Source organism: Chiloscyllium plagiosum, unplaced genomic scaffold, assembly GCF_037043375.1.
Source record: "Chiloscyllium plagiosum isolate Xiang-an unplaced genomic scaffold, Cpla_swu_hap1 HiC_scaffold_22, whole genome shotgun sequence".
Lineage (NCBI taxonomy): Eukaryota > Metazoa > Chordata > Chondrichthyes > Orectolobiformes > Hemiscylliidae > Chiloscyllium > Chiloscyllium plagiosum.
In genome coordinates, this window is record NW_028270160.1 from 59,191,214 (window position 1) to 59,211,795 (window position 20,582).

Genomic DNA, 20,582 nt, shown 5'->3' on the forward strand with positions numbered 1-20,582 from the left:
AATGGCGGTTGAACTGAATAGGTACTTGGCATCAGTTTTCACAGAGAAAGACACCACTGAGTCATACAGCTGAGAAACAGACCCTTGGGTCCAACTCATCTATGCTGACCAGCAGCATACCAAAACTTTGTGTGTCGAGGCAGATGTCAATGCAGTGGCCGTCACTATGGACAAGTGCTTGGAAGTTGAAAGATCTGAAGGTGGATACATCATCTGGACCAGATGGACTACACTCAAGGGCTCTGAAGGAGGTAGCTGAGGAATTGGTAGTGATCTTTCAGGAATTAATAGAGTTGGGGAGGGTACCAGAAGAATGAAAAATGGCTGAAGGATCCTTAGAATTTGTGCTATACATTAATTCTGAGCCTTTTGCTGGACAAAGCTGCCTTTTTTAAGTTCATAGAATTAGAGGGCAGCATTGTCGGTGGCTGACAAGACAGCGGCTTTTTTAAAGCTAAACTAACAAAGTGATTTTTAATTGAAATACTTTGTGAAATCTGATGAAGCTGCCATCACTAGAGCTTTTTGCCATCTGAAATCTGATCTGAAGATGGGGTCGTTGTTCTGCAACTCCTTACTATTTGAAATTAGAATTTAAATGACTGAGTAAAGTCCAACAATTATGACTTCTACATTTGCTTGTTGACTGACGGGTGTTATTACTCTTTTATTTTTATTAATAGAAAAAAATGATAACTCTCTGCAGAACTGACCTGCCATGTTTGGGGATTAAGGGGATATAGCTGAACATTTATTTAACATCAGGGTCACCAAATCTCAGGGAAGAGAATGAGAGCAGTCACCTCAGCCAGTGAGGAATTGACCCAAGATTTTTGGTATCATACAGCACTGCAAACCAGAGATCCAGCAAACTGAGCCAAACGACCCCAGTTAGACGGAAGGGTCTGTTTCCGTGTTGTCCATCTCAGTGTCTCAATTACTCAATGTTCCGGGTGCAGCGCCTCTTCACGAACAAGATCTCCCGGGGTCTGCGTGTGATACCAGGAGCTACCTCTAGGGCAGCGCAGTCGCGGGGGGTGTGATACCGGGAGCTACCTGTAGGGCGGCGCAGTCCCGGGGTCTGCGTGTGATACCGGGAGCTACCTCTAGGGCAGCGCAGTCGCGGGGGGTGTGATACCGGGAGCTACCTGTAGGGCGGCGCAGTCGCGGGGGGTGTGATACCGGGAGCTGCCTGTAGTGCGGCGCAGTCCCGGGGGAGGGTGATACCGGGAGCTACCTCTAGGGCGGCGCAGTCCCGGGGGAGGGTGATACCGGGAGCTGCCTGTAGGGCGGCGCAGTCCCGGGGTCTGGGTGTGATACTGGGAGCGGCCTGCAGGGAGGCGCTGTCGCGGGGTCTGGGTGTGATACTGGGAGCGGCCTATTGGGCGGCGCTGTCGCGGGGTCTGGGTGTGATACTGGGAGCGGCCTGTAGAGAGGCGCTGTCGCGGGGTCTGGGTGTGATACTGGGAGCGGCCTGTAGAGAGGCGCTGTCGCGGGGTCTGGGTGTGATACTGGGAGGGGCCTATTGGGCGGCGCTGTCGCGGGGTCTGGGTGTGATACTGGGAGCGGCCTATTGGGCGGCGCTGTCGCGGGGTCTGGGTGTGATAGTGGGAGCGGCCTGTAGGGAGGCGCTGTCGCGGGGTCTGGGTGTGATAGTGGGAGCGGCCTATTGGGCGGCGCTGTCGCGGGGTCTGGGTGTGATAGTGGGAGCGGCCTGTAGGGAGGCGCTGTCGCGGGGTCTGGGTGTGATACTGGGAGCGGCCTATTGGGCGGCGCTGTCGCGGGGTCTGGGTGTGATACTGGGAGCGGCCTGTAGGGAGGCGCTGTCGCGGGGTCTGGGTGTGATACTGGGAGCGGCCTGTAGGCAGGCGCTGTCGCGGGGTCTGGGTGTGATACTGGGAGCGGCCTTTTGGGCGGCGCTGTCGCGGGGTCTGGGTGTGATACTGGGAGCGGCCTGTAGGGAGGCGCTGTCGCGGGGTCTGGGTGTGATACTGGGAGCGGCCTGTAGGGAGGCGCTGTCGCGGGGTCTGGGTGTGATACTGGGAGCGGCCTGTAGGGAGGCGCTGTCGCGGGGTCTGGGTGTGATACAGGGAGCGGCCTGTAGGGAGGCGCTATCACGGGGCCTGTCGCCGTCGCTGCCGCCGGGATGGATGTAGATGGCGCGCTGATGTCGGTCGGTGAGTTCGGGCGATACCAGAAGCGGCTGACAGTGACTTTTGTCCTTCTACAGGTGGGTGAGGGCCCGGGGGGCTAGGGGCTGGGGGCTGGGTCGGAGCGGGGAGCATTGAACATTCTGTCGCTCGAGCGGGGACTTCGTTCAAACAAAAGCAGCTCCTGGGAATTCAAACTGTGCATCATCACCCCCTCCCCCCCAGCACCCCCCCCTCCCCCCTCCATCATCACCCCCTCCCCCCCATCATCACCCCCTCCCCCCCATCATCACCCCCTCCCCCCCATCATCACCCCCTCCCCCCTCCACCATCACCCCCTCCCCCCTCCACCATCACCCCCTCCCCCCCATCATCACCCCCTCCCCCCCACCATCACCCCCTCCCCCCATCATCACCCCCTCCCCCCTCCATCATCACCCCCTCCCCTCCACCATCACCCCCTCCCCTCCACCATCACCCCCTCCCCTCCACCATCACCCCCTCCCCCCCATCATCACCCTCTCCCCCCCCATCATCACCCCCTCCCACCATCATCACCCCCTCCCCCCCACCATCACCCCCTCCCCCCTCCATCATCACCCCCTCCCCCCTCCATCATCACCCCCTCCCCCCTCCATCATCACCCCCTCCCCCCTCCATCATCACCCCCTCCCCCCTCCATCATCACCCCCTCCACCCCCATCATCACCCCCTCCCCCCCCTCCACCATCACCCCCTCCCCCTCCATCATCACCCCCTCCCCCTCCACCATCACCCCCTCCCCCTCCACCATCACCCCCTCCCCCTCCACCATCACCCCCTCCCCCTCCATCATCACCCCCTCCCCCTCCATCATCACCCCCTCCCCCCTCCATCATCACCCCCTCCCCCCATCATCACCCCCTCCCCCCCATCATCACCCCCTCCCCCCCATCATCACCCCCTCCCCCCTCCATCATCACCCCCTCCCACTCCATCATCACCTCTCCCCCTCCATCATCACCCCCTCCCCCCTCCATCATCACCCCCTCCCCCCATCATCCCCACCATCATCACCCCCTCCCCCCCTCCATCATCACCCCCCCCTCCACCATCACCCCCTCCCCCCCCCATCATCACCCCCTCCCCCCTCCATCATCACCCCCTCCCCCTCCATCATCACCCCCTCCCCCCTCCATCATCACCCCCTCCCCCCCATCATCCCCCCCTCCCCCCCCCATCATCCCCCCCTCCCCCCCATCATCACCCCCTCCCCCCCATCATCACCCCCTCCCCCCCTCCACCATCACCCCCTACCCCCCATCATCACCCCCTCCCCCTCCACCATCACCCCTCCCCCTCCACCATCACCCCCTCCCCCCCTCCACCATCACCCCCTCCCCCCCATCATCACCCCCTCCCCCCAATCATCACCCCCTCCCCCCTCCACCATCACCCCCTCCCCCCTCCACCATCACCCCCTCCCCCCCATCATCACCCCCTCCCCCCCATCATCACCCCCTCCCCCCGATCATCACCCCCTCCCCCCGATCATCACCCCCTCCCCCCCATCATCACCCCCTCCCCCCATCATCACCCCCTCCCCCATCATCACCCCCTCCCCCCTCCACCATCACCCCCTCCCCCCTCCATCATCACCCCCTCCCCCCTCCATCATCACCCCCTCCCCCCCACCATCACCCCCTCCCCCCATCATCACCCCCTCCCCCCTCCATCATCACCCCCTCCCCTCCACCATCACCCCCTCCCCTCCACCATCACCCCCTCCCCTCCACCATCACCCCCTCCCCCCCAGCACCCCCCCCTCCCCCCTCCATCATCACCCCCTCCCCCCCATCATCACCCCCTCCCCCCCATCATCACCCCCTCCCCCCTCCACCATCACCCCCTCCCCCCTCCACCATCACCCCCTCCCCCCTCCACCATCACCCCCTCCCCCCCATCATCACCCCCTCCCCCCCACCATCACCCCCTCCCCCCATCATCACCCCCTCCCCCCTCCATCATCACCCCCTCCCCTCCACCATCACCCCCTCCCCTCCACCATCACCCCCTCCCCCTCCACCATCACCCCCTCCCCCCCTCCACCATCACCCCCTCCCCCCCATCATCACCCCCTCCCCCCAATCATCACCCCCTCCCCCCTCCACCATCACCCCCTCCCCCCTCCACCATCACCCCCTCCCCCCCATCATCACCCCCTCCCCCCGATCATCACCCCCTCCCCCCGATCATCACCCCCTCCCCCCCATCATCACCCCCTCCCCCCATCATCACCCCCTCCCCCATCATCACCCCCTCCCCCCTCCACCATCACCCCCTCCCCCCTCCATCATCACCCCCTCCCCCCTCCATCATCACCCCCTCCCCCCCATCATCACCCCCTCCCCCCATCATCACCCCCTCCCCCCCATCATCACCCCTCCCCCCATCATCACCCCTCCCCCCCCATCATCACCCCTCCCCCCCATCATCACCCCTCCCCCCCCATCATCACCCCCTCCCCCCCCATCATCACCCCCTCCCCCCCATCATCACCCCTCCCCCCTCCATCATCACCCCCTCCCCCCCCCATCATCACCCCCTCCACCATCACCCCCTCCCCCCTCCATCTTCACCCCCTCCCCCCCATCATCACCCCCTCCCCCCCCATCATCACCCCCTCCACCATCACCCCCTCCCCCTCCACCATCACCCCCTCCCCCCTCCACCATCACCCCCTCCCCCTCCACCATCACCCCCTCCCCCTCCACCATCACCCCCTCCCCCCCATCATCACCCCCTCCCCCTCCACCATCACCCCCTCCCCCTCCATCATCACCCCTCCCCCTCCACCATCAGCCCCTCCCCCTCCATCATCACCCCTCCCCCTCCATCATCACCCCTCCCCCTCCATCATCACCCCTCCCCCTCCATCATCACCCCCTCCCCCTCCATCATCACCCCCTCCCCCTCCATCATCACCCCCCCCTCCATCATCACCCCCTCACCCTCCATCATCACCCCCTCACCCTCCATCATCACCCCTCACCCTCCATCATCACCCCCTCACCCTCCATCATCACCCCCTCACCCTCCATCATCACCCCCCCACCCTCCATCATCACCCCTCCATCATCACCCCTCCCCCTTCCATTATCACCCCCTCCATCATCACCCCCTCCCCCCTCCCCCCTCCATCATCACCCCCTCCCCCCTCCCCCCTCCATCATCACCCCCTCCCCCTCCATCATCACCCCCTCCCCCTCCATCATCACCCCTCCCCCTTCCATCATCACCCCCTCCATCATCACCCCCTCCCCCCTCCATCATCACCCCCCTCCATCATCACCCCCCTCCATCATCACCCCCCTCCATCATCACCCCCCCTCCATCATCACCCCCCCTCCATCATCACCCCCCTCCATCATCACCCCCCTCCATCATCACCCCTCCCCCTCCATCATCACCCCTCCCCCTTCTATCATCACCCCTCCCCCTTCCATCATCACCCCCTCCATCATCACCCCCTCCCCCCTCCATCATCACCCCCCTCCATCATCACCCCCTCTCCCCATCATCACCCCTCCCATCATCACCCCTCCCATCATCACCCCTCCCATCATCACCCCCCCCTCCATCATCACCCCCCTCTATCATCACCCCCCCATCATCACCCCTCCCCCCTCCATCATCACCCCCTCCCCCTCCATCATCACCCCCCCTCCATCATCACCCCCCCTCCATCATCACCCCCCCTCCATCATCACCCCCCCTCCATCATCACCCCCCCTCCATCATCACCCCCCCTACATCATCACCCCCCTCCATCATCACCCCCCATCATCACCCCTCCCCCCTCCATCATCACCCCTTTCCCCCACGCCCCCATACCCCCCCTCCCCCACGCCCCCATACCCCCTCTCCCCCACCCCCACATACCTCCCTCCCCTCCCTCCATACCCCCCTCCCCCCCATACACTCCTCTATGACTCTCAAAAGTGTGTGGTTCATATTATTTTTTTGGAAATACTGGTCATGAGGATAGGAATGGTGGTTGGTGCGTGGCACCTCTCTGCGTGGCAATTTACTATTAGTTCCCTGTAAATTGTTCTGTGCTTTTAATTAAGCCAGTGACACTTGGAAAATGAGCGTGTGTGCACTTCCATCTCTAACAATAGTGTAATGTATTTTGATATTCAGAGCACACTGGGGAGACAGTCACAAATTTAATGTGTCCCCTTATTAACAGTTTATTTAAAAAATGAGTTACTGTATTTCCACACTTTGGCTGCTCATTGTGTATGTTTTGAGAAATTAGGCTTCGAGATGAAATTGATCATCGTCTATTGCAGTTGTCATTTTGAAGAACCTTTAATGGGGAGCTCCAGATTTGCAGACTTTATGCAGACACATCAAATCATTACTCCTGCTACATTTGTTATCTGTCTGTCTGTGGGAGCAGTACAATGACAGAAGTGTGTTGTGTAATCAAATCAGCTGTATTCAAACACTTAATCTCCAAGTATTGCGGGACGGGACAATTAACTAACTTGGCTGTTCACTCTACACATTATAAAAACAAAGCAAACATGTTCTTAGAACATAAAAGCAAAGTACTGTGGAGGCTTGAAATCTGAAATAAAGTAGGAAGTCCTGCAAACATTTGGCAGGTCTGGCAGCATCTGTAGACAGACAAGCTGAAGTTTTAAAGAAGTTGCACTGGGCTTTCCATATAACTGCAATTAGTCATACAGAAGCACTAATTCTTCTGAATGATACTGGGACTCAGACACGTAAATGATGAGTACAGGTTGTCTATTCTTAACTTATTCCCTGGGATACAGCAGGTTGAGGAGTGATCTGGACAAAGTGTTTAAGTATTAAAAGGATTCAGTTGGTTTGGTCCTTGGGGATAAATGGGACACAGTGGGATTTGATCTAAAATGAGAATTGGACTATTTGGGAGTGAAATCAAGATGGAATATTTCACACCCAGGTCACAGCAATCTAAAATAGTCTTTCCCCCAGAAAGTTAAGAACCATTGAAACTAGCTAGACTGAGGTTGATTGCTTTTATTCAGAACCTGGTATCACTAGATGTGAAGCCAAGCTGAGACGATGGATTTAATGGACACAACAAACATGATCTAATTATACATTGGAGCAGAGCTGAATGAAGGACTCCTGTTTTGAAATTTCCCAAATTCCATAGCATTAGAGAAAAAAGCCTGTTTAGTCAGATAGGAGTGTTGAAGGAGCTTATTGAAGTGCATACTATTGGGTTAAGTTATAGAAAGGGAACCCCAGAGAGTTGGCTCAAGGTGACTGAAGGGATACAGGATGCAAAGGAGGCTGGAGGTGGAATGTATGCATGGAGAAGGTCACAAAGCCAGAATGCAATGAAGTTGTAAAGAATGTATGCTGGCATGTGGAGTGCCGAGTGGCCTTCTGTGGTATTGAAATATGAAGTTCATAGGTAGTCAGCAAGGGTGAGAATAGTGGAACTTGATGTAGATAATTTCTCAAGGTTTTCAGCACCAGTGGAAGTGTATAGTGTTGTCGAGGTGGATGGAAACTGTCTTTGGATGAGGTTTGGAGTGCAGATATGGATCCATTGTCTGATTTGTCAGTGTGGGAGGCTTGAGAGGAGATGCAATCAGGGACAAGGAAATAGCTTTGAATGCTAACCTTGCAGTTGGTGGAATTTCTCTGGCACTCCTTCAGCCAGGGGAGTGACTGTGGGACTGAGAGAGGACAAGTAGATGTCTTCACAGTACTGTGCCAACTGACATGTCACTGAGGGGCAGCATAAATGAGAAACATAGCTGTGAATGAAGACTATCAGATCACCACCCAGTCTGAACCAGTCAGCGATGTGGGAAACATCGAGATCTGGTCGAGTTCAGCAGTCAATCATGACCATAATAAAAAGAATAAATAAATAAATAATGAAAGGCATCATGAATTAAATTGCACATGATAGTGTTTTTGACAGTGAACATTTCTTGTTAGAAAGCAAAGGCCAGTGGGATGGAAATCAAAAGGTTGAAAAAGTTTCAGGTGACATAGTGGATAACTGACATGTCCATACCTGAGGTTACAAGGTAGTTGTTAGGTTTGAATGTGAAGGGACGTGCAGCAAAGGCAGGGCACTGAGTTCAGCTCCACATCAATCATGGTCTAACTGAATGCTGCAGCTGACCAAATGGCTCTCATGGCCTTGATTCACATTAAAACTGAAAAGTTGTAGAATATTTAAAAATGGAAATGAGCAGCAAAAGAAAATTGCTTGTAAATTAACGGAGCAGATACAGCTGTGACAACCAATCTAAGGGCTGGACTCTTGAGCCACACTGTACCATCTGATAAATAGCAGTGTTTCTTAATGTAGGAATACGTAGTCATGCAGATGTACAGCACGAAAACAGACCCTTCGGTCCAACTTGTCCAGGCTGACCAGGTATCCGAACCTAATCTAGTCCCATTTACCAGAACTTGGCCCATATCCCTCCATGTTCATATACCCATCCAGGTACCTTTTAAATGTTGTAATTGTACCAGCCTCCACCACTTCCTCTGGCAGCTCATTCCATACAAGCACCACCCTCTGCATGGAAAAAGTTGCTCCTTAGGTCTCTTTTATATCTTTCCCCTCTCACCCTAAACCCATGTCCTGTAGTTCTGGACTCCCCCACCCCAGGGAAAAGACTTTGTCTATTTACGTTATCCATGCCCCTCGTGATTTTATAAACCTCTATAAGGTCACCCTTCGGCCTCGATGCTGCCTCACAACACCATGGACCCAGCTTCAATTCCAGCCTCAGGCGAGTCTCTATATGGAGTTTGCACATTCTTCCCGTGTCTGCATGGGTTTTCTCCCACAGCCCAAAGATGTGCAGGTTAATTGGATTGGCTATGCTAAATTACCCATATTGTCCAGGGATGTGTAGGTTAGATAGATTAGCCATGGGAAATACAGGGATAGAGTAAGGGAATAGGTCAGTGCCGACCCGATGGACTGCTTCCACACTGTAGCAATTCTCTGACTCTATGAACTGCAGCTACTGCAACAGTCCCACACAGTCCCTGGGGTGTCTCCACCTGTTGAAATGGGCCTAACATTAATTGGACAGGACCTGATAACCCAGCTGGAGCCTGTGCCATTGGTACTCCACAACCTATAGCTTGGACAATGTACGGACCTCTGGCTGCACCACCTGTCACGGAAGCCAGGATTTTACCTCTGAGCAAGACCAATCCAAGAACACGTTTCTCCTCCCACTCCTGCTGCTTGGGGATTTTGGCTTGATCTCAGCCACACAGGGTGTGGTTTATTTGTTTGTCAAAAGCCTTTAAAGTTTCAGTTAAGATGTGCCCATCCTAAAGGATAATCTTCACTTTCACATGGGAGTGAGGGGCACTACGGTAATATATTACCATTTAGCTCATTGAGCAGTGATTGGTGATGAATATGAGACCTTATGGACTTTCATGGTTTTTCTCCTAGGTATCCATTTGCCTCATAAAACTTTGAACTTTGAATTGGAAGCATTTGAATGCGTTTGGTGCCTCACTTCCTGTTCAGATATACCTGTGTATGTGGAAATCTGTGAACATAGAATATCTTTAGAGAGATTTTGCTTATATTGATATTTTCATTAATATTCACTGTCAGTTCTCTTAGCCCATTAGAGCTGATTCTTGTGTGCATTTATGCAATTGCACTGTCCAAAGAAATCTATTTGAAGCAGCAAGTAGTTTTGATCTGGAATGTGCAGTCTGGTCCAGTCCAATTTAATCTCTCAGGCTGACTGGGCGGGTCTTCCCCGTCCAGTTTGCCCCCTCTCACTGCCTGGGCGAGTGTTCCCCGTCCAGTTTGCCCCCTCTCACTGACTGGGTGAGTGTTCCCCGTCCAGTTTGCCCCCTCTCACTGACTGGGCAAGTGTTCCCTGTCCAGTTTGCCCCCTCTCACTGACTGGGCGTGTTCCCCGTCCAGTTTACCCCCTCTCACTGACTGGGTGAGTGTTCTCCGTCCAGTTTACCCCCTCTCTCTGACTGGGCAAGTGTTCCCCGTCCAGTTTACTCCCTCTCACTGACTGGGCGAGTGTTCCCCGTCCAGTTTACCCCCTCTCACTGACTGGGCGAGTGTTCCCCGTCCAGTTTACCCCCTCTCACTGACTGGGCGAGTGTTCCCCGTCCAGTTTACCCCCTCTCACTGAATGGGCGAGTGTTCCCCGTCCAGTTTGCCCCCTCTCACTGACTGGGCGAGTGTTCCCCGTCCAGTTTGCCCCCTCTCACTGACTGGGCCAGTGTTCCCCGTCCAGTTTGCCCCGCTCACTGACTGGGCGAGTGTTCCCCGTCCAGTTTGCCCCTCTCACTGACTGGGCCAGTGTTCCCCGTCCAGTTTACCCCCTCTCACTGACTGGGCGAGTGTTCCCCGTCCAGTTTGCCCCCTCTCACTGACTGGGCAAGTGTTCCCCGTCCAGTTTGCCCCTCTCACTGACTGGGCCAGTGTTCCCCGTCCAGTTTGCCCCTCTCACTGACTGGGCCAGTGTTCCCTGTCCAGTTTGCTCTGCTCACTGACTGGGCGAGTGTTCCCCGTCCAGTTTACCCCCTCTCACTGACTGGGCGAGTGTTCCCCGTCCAGTTTACCCCCTCTCACTGACTGGGCGAGTGTTCCCCGTCCAGTTTACCCCCTCTCACTGATTGGGCGAGTGTTACCCGTCCAGTTTATCCCCTCTCACTGACTGGGCGAGTGTTCCCCGTCCAGTTTACCCCCTCTCACTGACTGGGACGGTGTTCTCTGTCCAGTTTACCCCACTCACTGGGGTGATCTGGCTGAACAGCAGAGTGGGTTTGAGGAGTTGACTTCTCATCTCCTGATTCAGTAAGTCTTTTGATTAAAAACCCATACTGAGAGCCTAAGAGTCCTGGGTCATGCTTGGAAGCTGTTGTATTGTTGAGAAATTTGTAAGAGGGAGGGTGTGGGTATAAAATCTCACTTTACTAGTAGCCACTTGAACCTATGCCCCATTTCGGACATTAATTTGTAATGTCTTAATCTAGCAGGTGACTGGCTGGAATGTGGCCTTGAGCTTGGAGATTTAGGAATGATAAGTTTGTCACAGCTGTTGAGGTGTTTCTTCTGGTAAAAGTTGGAAAGATTTTTGGATCTGCTGTTTTTGTTTGCAGTGTGCTCCACATTGAAAAGCTTGTGCCACGTTGACACGGAGGATTGGACAGCTGGCTTTTTGTTGCTGCCAAATTTGAATTAGTGGTTCCTAGACAAGCTGGAGTGAATAATGGGAGGAGAGGCTTTTTCTGGGAGCCTGACTGAAAATTCCAAAAAGCTGTTTCAAGTGTTTAATGAGGTGGAAGGAATAGCCAGGGAGAAATGTTGCATTCTGGCTCCGATTTCTCCCTCCTGATAAACAGATTATCTGGTCATAATATAATTGCTGTTTGAGGGATTTTCTGTGTTCATATTGACTACTATATCTCCTATTCAACTGCACTAGGGAGCTAGGACAAACAGAGTTGTTTTCTCTGGCTTGTTGCCCGTGCCACGTGCTAGTGAGGTGAGGAATAGGGAGAGAAAGGAGTTGAACACGTGGCTACAGGGATGGTGCAGGGGGGAGGGTTTTGGGTGTTTGGATAATTGGAGCTCTTTCTGGGGTAGGTGGGACCTTTAAAAGCAGGATGGTCTTCATCTAAACCAGAGGGGTACCAATATCCTGGGTGGCAAATTCGCTAAAGCTATTAAGGTGGATTTAAACTTATTCAGCAGGGGGATGGGAACCAAAATTGTAGGAGAAAGTGAGGACTGCAGATGCTGGAGATCAGAGCTGAAAATGTGTTGCTGGAAAAGCGCAGCAGGTCAGGCAGCATCCAAGGAGCAGGAGCATCGACGTTTCGGGCATTAGCCCTTCTTCAGGAATGAGGAAAGTGTGCCAAGCAGGCTAAGATAAAAGGTAGGGAGGAGGGACTTGGGGGAGGGGCGTTGGAAATGCGATAGGTGGAAAGAGGTCAAGGTGAGGGTGATAGGCTGGAGTGGGGGTGGGGGCGGAGAGGTCAGGAAGAAGATTGCAGGTTAGGAAGGTGGTGCTGAGTTCGAGGGTTGGGACTGAGACAAGGTGGGGGGGAGGGGAAATGAGGACCAAACTGTAGGACAGGTACAGAAGAGGATGAGAATAGGGAGTTCCAAAATCAAGTATCTGACACTGGCAAGCGAGAACCTGGTTTGAAGTGTACGTACTTCAACACGAGGAGCATCCGAAATAAAGTGGGTGAACTGGCAGCGTGGGTTGGTACCTGGGACTTCAATGTTGTGGCCATTATGGAGACATGGATAGAGCAGGAACAGGAATGGCTGTTGCAGGCTCTGGGATTCAGATGTTTCAGTAAGAACAGAGAAGATGGTAAAAGAAGATGGTGGTGTGGCATTGTTGATCAGGGACAATATTACAGTTGTAGAAAGGACGTTTGGGGACTCGTTAACTGAGGTAGTATGGGCTGAGGTTAGAAACAGGAAAGGAGAAGTCACCATGCTGGGAGTTTTCTATAGGCCTCTGAATAGTCCCAGAGATGTAGAGGAAAGGATAGCAAAGATGATTCTCGATAGGAGTGAGAGGGGCAGGGTAGGTGTCATGGGGGACTTCAACTATCCAAATATTGACTGGGATCACAAGTACTATAGGTGGGTCAGTTTTTGTCCAGTGTATGCAGGAGGGCTACCTGACACAGTATGTAGATAGGCCTACAAGGGGCGAAGCCATTTTAGATTGAGTACTGGGTAACGAGCCTGGCAAGGTGTTAGATTTGGAAGTAGGTGAGCACTTTGGAGACAGCGATCACAATTCTGTCAGGTTTACTTTAGTGATGGAAAGGGATAGGTGTACTCCACCGAGCAAGAGTTACAGCTGGGGGAAGGGAAATTACGGTGCAATTAGGAAAGATTTAGGAAGCGTAGAATGAGGAAGGAAACTGCAGGGGATGAGCACATTAAGAATGTGGAGCTTATTCAAGGAAAAGCTCCTGTGTGTCCTCAATAAGTATGTACCTGTCAGGCAGGGAGGAAGATATAGAATGCGTGAGCTGTGGCTTACTAAGGAAGTGGAATCGCGCTGAAAATGTGTTGCTGGAAAAGCGAGCAGGTCAGGCAGCATCCAAGGAGCAGGAGAATCGACGTTTTGGGCATGAGCCCTTCTTCAGGAATCTATCGACGTTTCGGGCATGAGCCCTTCTTCAGGAATCTATCCTTAAGGAAGTGGAATCCCTGGTCAAGAAGAAGAAGAAGGCTTACGTTAGGACAAAATGTGAAAACTCAGGGTGCTTGAGGGTTACAAGGAAGTCAGGAAAGATCTAAAAAGAGAGCTCAGAAGAGCCAGGAGGAGACATGAGAAGTTGTTGGCGGATAGGATCAGGGTAAACCCTAAGGCTTTCCGTAGGTATGTCAGGAATAAAAGAATGACGAGAGTTAAATTAGGGCCAATCAAGGATAATAGTGGGAAGTTGTGTGTGGAGTCAGAGGAGATAGGGGAAGCACTGAATAAATATTTTTCGACAGTGTTCACTATAGAAAATGAAAATGTTGGCGAGGAAGATACAGAGATAGTTGCATCTAGACTAGAAGAGATTGAGGTTCACAAGGAAGAGGTATTAGAAATATTGCAGAGTGTGAAAATAGACAAGTCCCCTGGGCCAGATGGGATCTATCCTAGGATCCTCTGGGAAGCAAGGGAAGAGATTGCCGAGCCTTTGGCATTGATCTTCAAATCATCATTGTTAATAGGAATAGTGCCTGAGGACTGAAGGATAGCAAATGTGGTTCCCTTGTTCAAAATGGGTAGTAGAGACAACCCTGGTAATTACAGACCAGTGAGTCTCACTTCAGTTGTTGGTAAAGTGTTGGAAAAGGTTATAAGAGATAGGATTTATAACCATCTAGAAAAGAATAATCTGATCAGGGACAGTCAGCACGGTTTTGTGAAGGGTAGGTCGTGCCTAACGAATCTTATTGACTTTTTTGACAAAGTGACCAAACAGGTAGATGAGAGTAAACCGGTTGATGTGGTGTATATGGATTTCAGCAAGGCATTCGATAAGGTTCCCCACAGTAGGCTACTATACACCCCCTCCCACTCCACCAAGGATATGCAGGTCTTTGGACTCCTCCATCGTCAGACCACAACAAAACGACGGTTGGAGGAAGAACGCCTCATCTTCCGGCTAGGAACCCTCCAACCACAAGGGATGAACTCGGATTTCACCAGTTTCCTCATTTCCCCTCCCCCCACCCTGTCTCAGTCAAATCCATCAAATTCAGCACCGCCTTCCTAACCTGAGATCTTCTTCCCGACCTCTCCGCCCCCACCCCAGTCTGACCTATCACCCTCACCTTGACCTCTTTCCACCTATCACATTTCCGACGCCCCTCTCCCAAGTCCCTCCTCCCTACCTTTTATCTTAGCCTGCTGGACAAACTTTCCCCATTCCTGAAGAAGGGGTTATGCCCGAAACGTCGATACTCCTGTTCCCTGGATGCTGCCTGACCTGCTGCGCTTTTCCAGCAACACATTTCCAGTACTATACAAAATGCTGAAGAATGGGATTGTGGGAGACATAGCAGTTTGGATCAGTAATTGGCTTGCTGAAAGAAAACAGAGGATTGTAGTTGATGGAACATGTTCATCTTGGTGTCCAGTTACTAGCACGGGTCAGTGTTGGGTCCACTGCTGTTCGTCATTTTCATAAATGACCTGGATGAGGGCTTAGAAGGGTGCGTTAGTAAAGTAGCGGATGACACTAAGGTCGGTGGAGTTGTGGATAGTGACGAAGGATGTAGTAAGTTGCAGAGAGACATCGATAGGATGCAGAGCTGGGCTGAGAGGTGGCAAATGGAGTTTACTGTGGACAAGTTTGAGGTGATACACTTTGGGCGGAGTAATCGGAATGCAAAGTACTGGGCTAATGGTAAGATTCTTGGTAGTGCAGATGAGCAGAGAGATCTCAGTGCCCATGTATACAGATCCCTGAAAGTTGCCACCCAGATTGACAGGGTTGTTAAGAAGGCATAGTGTTTTGGCCTTTATTAATAGAGGGATTGAGTTCCGAACCAGGAGGTTATGCTGCAGCTGTACAAAGCTCTGGTCCAGCCACACTTGGGTATTGTGTACAGTTCTGGTCACCGTATTATAAGAAGGATGTGGAAGCTTTAGAAAGGGTGCAGAGGAGATTTACTAGGATGTTGCCTGGTATGGAAGGAATGTCTTACGAGGCAAGACTGAGGGCCTTGAGGCTGTTCCCATTAGAGAGAAGGAGGTTGAGAGGTGACTTAATAGAGACATACAAGATAATCAGACGGTTAGATAGGGTGGACAGGGAGAGCCTTTTTCCAAGTATGGGGACGGCAAACACGAGGGGACACAACTTTAAAGTGAGGGGAGATAGGTATAAAACAGATGTCAGAGATAGTTTCTTTACTCAGAGAGTAGTAAGGGTATGGAATGCTTTGCCTGCAACTGTAGTAGATTCGCCAAGTTTAAGTGCATTTCAGTTGTCGTTGGACTGGCATATGGACGTACATGGAATAGTGTAGGTTAGATGGGCTTCAGATTAGTATGACAGGGCGACGCAACATCGAGGGCCTGTACTGCGCTGTTATGTTCTATGTTCTATGCACTTCAAAATTACTTTATTGCTGTGAAATGCTTTAAGAGATCTGAAAGATATGAAAGGTGCAGTATACAGGTAAATGCAAGTTCCTAATTGACTGGTGCCGGTCAGATAGGTTAGTGCTGGGCACACAGGTATGGAAGGATCCTGCAAAAGAGTCAAATGGCACAGAAGCAGACCCTTCAGTTCAACTCGACCGCGCTGACCAAGTATCCCCAAACGAAGCTTATCCCACCTGCCTGCGTTTGGCCCATATCCCTCTAAACCTTTCCGATTCATGTACCTGTCCAAATGTCTTTTAAACATACCTGCATCCACCACTTCCTCTGGCAATTCTTTCCATACACACACCAGATGGTTGTCATAGAGTTGTCAGAAAAGGCTGAAGCATTCTGAGCAATCTGCAGCTAGAGGTGCTGAGCGGATAATCTATCTGAGCCTGTACTTGTGTTTTCATTTAGCAGTTATGATCCACTGAACGCTTCAATCTGGTCCATCATTTATCTCGATAGGAACTGTTCTGGACTTCAACTCCATTTTCCTACTTTCGCTCCAATTTTCTGATAGCTTTCAAAAAGAGATCCCCCGTTCACGGGTCTTGAAAACTTCACTGGGCAGCATTCTGAGGGAAAGGGTTAGAACTTTGTATCACAGTTCGTGTGAAGGTTTACCTCCAGGCTTTGCCATTGAAGGACTAATTTTAAAATTATGGAGTCTGGATTTCCCCGCTGAAGGAAATAGTTTCTTTGCATGTCACTGATGGAAGAACTTTGGCCTTTAAACACCTGAACCTGACCATCCCTCTTCTATCTCTAGGGATACCAACCATATTTAAACAGTTTGTCCATATAATTTAACAAACCAAGGAAAGTGAATTGTTATGACATGAGGTAAACCCCTTTGCTAACCTAAACCCGATACACAGAGAAGCTCACCTTCCGCCGTAATCTGTTAAATTTCAAGAGGCAAAGAACTATTTACAACTCATAGTCATAGGGATGTACAGCACAGAAACAGACCCTTCGGTCCAACACGTCCATGCCAACCAGATATCCCATCTAAATCAAGTCCCATTTGCCAACACCTGCCCCATATCCCTCCAAATCCTTCCTATTCATATTCCCATGCAGATGCCTTTTAACTCCTTTCTCTTAAATCTAATTTTACCTCCCAGTCTTCAATACTGGTCTGATAAAAACACTGATTAAGATTAACAAAACAATTCAAATTTCAAAATCCGCCAGCTGTCGAATTTTCTCTTTGTATCTTCCTCTGTAGATTTTCCGCTGCTTTTTTTTCAAGGATTCTGCTTCCCAGGTCATTCTTATGGACAGGTACCTTTCAGAGAGCTATCCAGCTCGCAGTCTATACTTGTTGGTTTAGTTGGTAGTTCTCCCCCTAAGTGTTCAAAATGTCGGTATTTATAGCCTAAGACATCAGTTCATTTCATTGGTTTGATGTTGTTAAAATACTAAATTCAAATTTGATTGGAATTTGGTATCTGGGAATACTTTAAACTGATTGGCCAAATTCAAGTTTGATTGGATGTTGGTATCTGGGGCATAATTTAAACTGATTGCCTAAATTTGAATTTATTTTTGTATCATGGCATCTCGGCTGCACTATGGGTTTCACAGTCAAATATTACATTTTAAATTCTTTCAGCACGCTCTGTGCTTCTCTAAGTCTGTGCCAGTTTCCTGTCTCTCTTGAAGGTGTATGTGTGTACTGTACCTTTATAACAGGTTGAATCATGCTTTGCCTATCTGAACTTAAACTTTATTGCTGAAATAGTTCGTAAGGAAAAACACTGAATTCTATCACTCATTTCTATTAAATCTCAAGGCTGTGATGGTACACAGGGTGGCTATGCCTGTGATGGGGGAGTGGGCGTTGTTAATAGGTGCTAACAGGGAATGTTAATTATGAACGATAGAATGAGTTGATGTAACCTGTTTGCAGATATATGTGGCCTGCCAGTCGATGCTGATTGTTCTTGTTGGAGCCCAGCCTGAGTACAGTGTAAACACACAGGAAGTAATCAGCACACATGAAGAGTTTATCAAACATGTTGTATTTGAGGAAGATATTACCTCCATTGCAACTGAGGTAAGCAAGCAGTATAACCCATTATCACCTGTTCATGTTTTAATGTTGTACCTTCTGTATGGTGATTTATCAGAAATGTTGGTTCCTATCTCGTGAGAGACATTGGAGTAGACTATTTGATCCATCAATCTTGCTGGATCATGGCTAATCTTCTACCTCAGAGCCACTTTCCACACCATCCTCATATTCTGTGATATTTTAATATCTAGAAATCTGCCTTTAATATTGTCAATCATTAAGTAAGTAGTTCCAAAGATTCTTCATTTTTGAGTTTTTCTAATCTCAGTCCTAACTGTCTTACCTCTTTCTTCTGACAGTGCCAGATCTGGACTTCCCAGTTAGGGAAATATCTACCTTGTCGAACCCCTCTCTCTCCTCCTCACTTACCAGGGATGTAGTCCACAAATGCTCATCCTGATATTCTGCGCAATCACTCATTATTCCTTTCCATTATGTACCAGAGGCTGATTGACTACTGAATGACAACCTACCCTCTTCTGATATCTGATAAATACCGACATACATTGGAGAACCTGTTGCTGTGTTGCACACTCCATGTGGTATCATGGCTGATCATCCTGATGTGTGCCCTATTCCCACTTTTGCCCAGATGTCTTTCGCCCTAAGAACTATGCGTAGCTCCTTGAAACTATTCAATGTTTTGGCCTCAACCACTTTCTGTGGCAGAGAGTTGCACAGGCTCAGCACTCCCTGGGTGAAGATATTTCTCCTCAGTCCTGAATGACTTGCACTGTTTCTTAGACTGTGACCCCTGGTTGTGCACTCTCAACTCATTGGGAACATCCTTCCTGCAGTGTACCCTTGTACTCCCTCCGTAGCTAGAACGTCCTTCCTCAGGTAAAATTGCACACACTACTTCAGAGGAGGTCTCAGCAAGACTTCCCTGCTGCTGTACTCAAATCATCTTCATATAAAGGCCAACATACTATTTACACTTTTTATTGGCTGCTAGACCTGCATGCTTAGGGCACCCAGATCTCATTGCATGATCTCATTTCCCAATCTATGTTTATTCAGATCACTTTGCTACCAAAGAAGATAACTTAATTTGTGCACATTATACATCATCTGCCATGCATGTACTCAGCCACTCAATTTGTCTAAATCACACTGAGGCATCTCTGCATCCTCTTCACAGTTCACTCTCCCACCTAGTTTTGTATCCTTTGCAAACGTGGAGAGTCAAAGCTGAAAATGTGTTGCTGGAAAAGCGCAGCAGGTCAGGCAGCATCCAAGGAACAGGAGAAACGACGTTTCGGGCATAAGCCCTTCTTCAGGAGAGTCATACAGCATGGAAACAGTTCCACACCCATCCTCACTGATTTCAATGTGGCCATTTCAGAGACATGGCTAGAGGAGGGACAGGAATGGTTGTTGCAGATTCCGGGATTTAGATGTTTCAGCAAGAATAGAGATAATGGTAAAAGGTGTGGCGGGGGTGGCATTGTTAATCAAGGGTAATATTACAGCAGCTGAGAGAACGTTTGAGGACTCATCCGCTGAGGTTAAAGACAGGAAAGGAGAGGTCACCCTTTTGGGAGTTTTCTGTAGGCCTCCGAATTGTTCCAGGGACGTGGAGGAAAGGAGAGCAAAGATGATTCTTTTTTTTATATAGGTGTTTTTATTGAAAATTTAACATTTTTACAAGTTTACAAATAAAAAAACCCAAGTATAAACACTGATATACAATTAAATCTTAAATAAATAATAACCAAAATTTATCAAACAAAAAAACCGAAAAAAACCTAAAACTCAACTAACTACTAATCTAACCTACAACTAACCAGAGTGTATAATTAAATCTCTTACATTATTCAAAGAAGAGAAAAAAACCCGACAGATAACACAGAAATTGGGTAGTGAGATACATGCTCGGAATGTATTAACATCAAATCGTAACAAAACCCGTATTCGTGCGGGATTCCTCTCCCAAGGGGCCCTGGACCGGCCAGGTTTGCCATCTCAATTAAATAAAAGCCCTTGTTAGGATGGCCGAAATATCTTTTTATGTAATTCAAGGAGGGCTGCCATATTTTATGGAATAATGCGGTCTTTTGGTGCATCATATTTGTAAGGAAGTCAAGGGGATTACATTCCATGATTAATCTGTGCCAATTCGAAGGTCCAGGGGGGCCCTCAGCCACCCAGTTTACCAAAACACTTTTCTTTGCACAGAAAGAGAGAATATAAAATAATCTCTTCGTGTGCATATCCAGGGAGGGTAAGTTCGAAAAGCCCAAAAGGAGAGATACAGGGTCCACTCTAATTTCCGTTCCTACGATTTCTGTCAGAACACTTGCTACTTAAGTCCAATATCTATGGATCTTATGACATAGAACATAGAACATAGAAGAATACAGCGCAGTACAGGCCCTTTGGCCCTCGATGTTGCGCCGATCCAAGCCCACCTAACCTATACTAACCCACTATCCTCCATATACCTATCCAATGCCCGCTTAAATGCCCATAAAGAGGGAGAGTCCACCACTGCTACTGGCAGGGCATTCCATGAACTTATGACTCGCTGAGTGAAGAACCTACCCCTAACTTCAGTCCTATATCTACCCCCCCTTAATTTAAAGCTATGCTCCCTTGTAATACCCGACTCCATACGCGGGAAAAGGTTCACACTGTCAACCCTATCTA

At 50.4% G+C, this 20,582-nt stretch overlaps 1 protein-coding gene across 2 annotated transcripts in view; it reads left to right on the forward strand.

The window, feature by feature from the left end:
- The first annotated feature begins 2,095 nt into the window (after positions 1–2,095).
- The window catches only part of slc22a15 (solute carrier family 22 member 15), an 83,542-nt gene continuing 65,055 nt past the window's right edge, over positions 2,096–20,582 (forward strand). For both annotated transcript variants that reach the window (XM_087999119.1, XM_087999120.1), the window contains exons 1-2: positions 2,096–2,230; positions 17,769–17,915. In XM_087999119.1, coding sequence (XP_087855245.1) covers positions 2,147–2,230; positions 17,769–17,915 — 231 coding nt within the window. In that variant the 5' untranslated portion in view covers positions 2,096–2,146. The remainder of the gene's footprint in view (positions 2,231–17,768; positions 17,916–20,582) is intronic.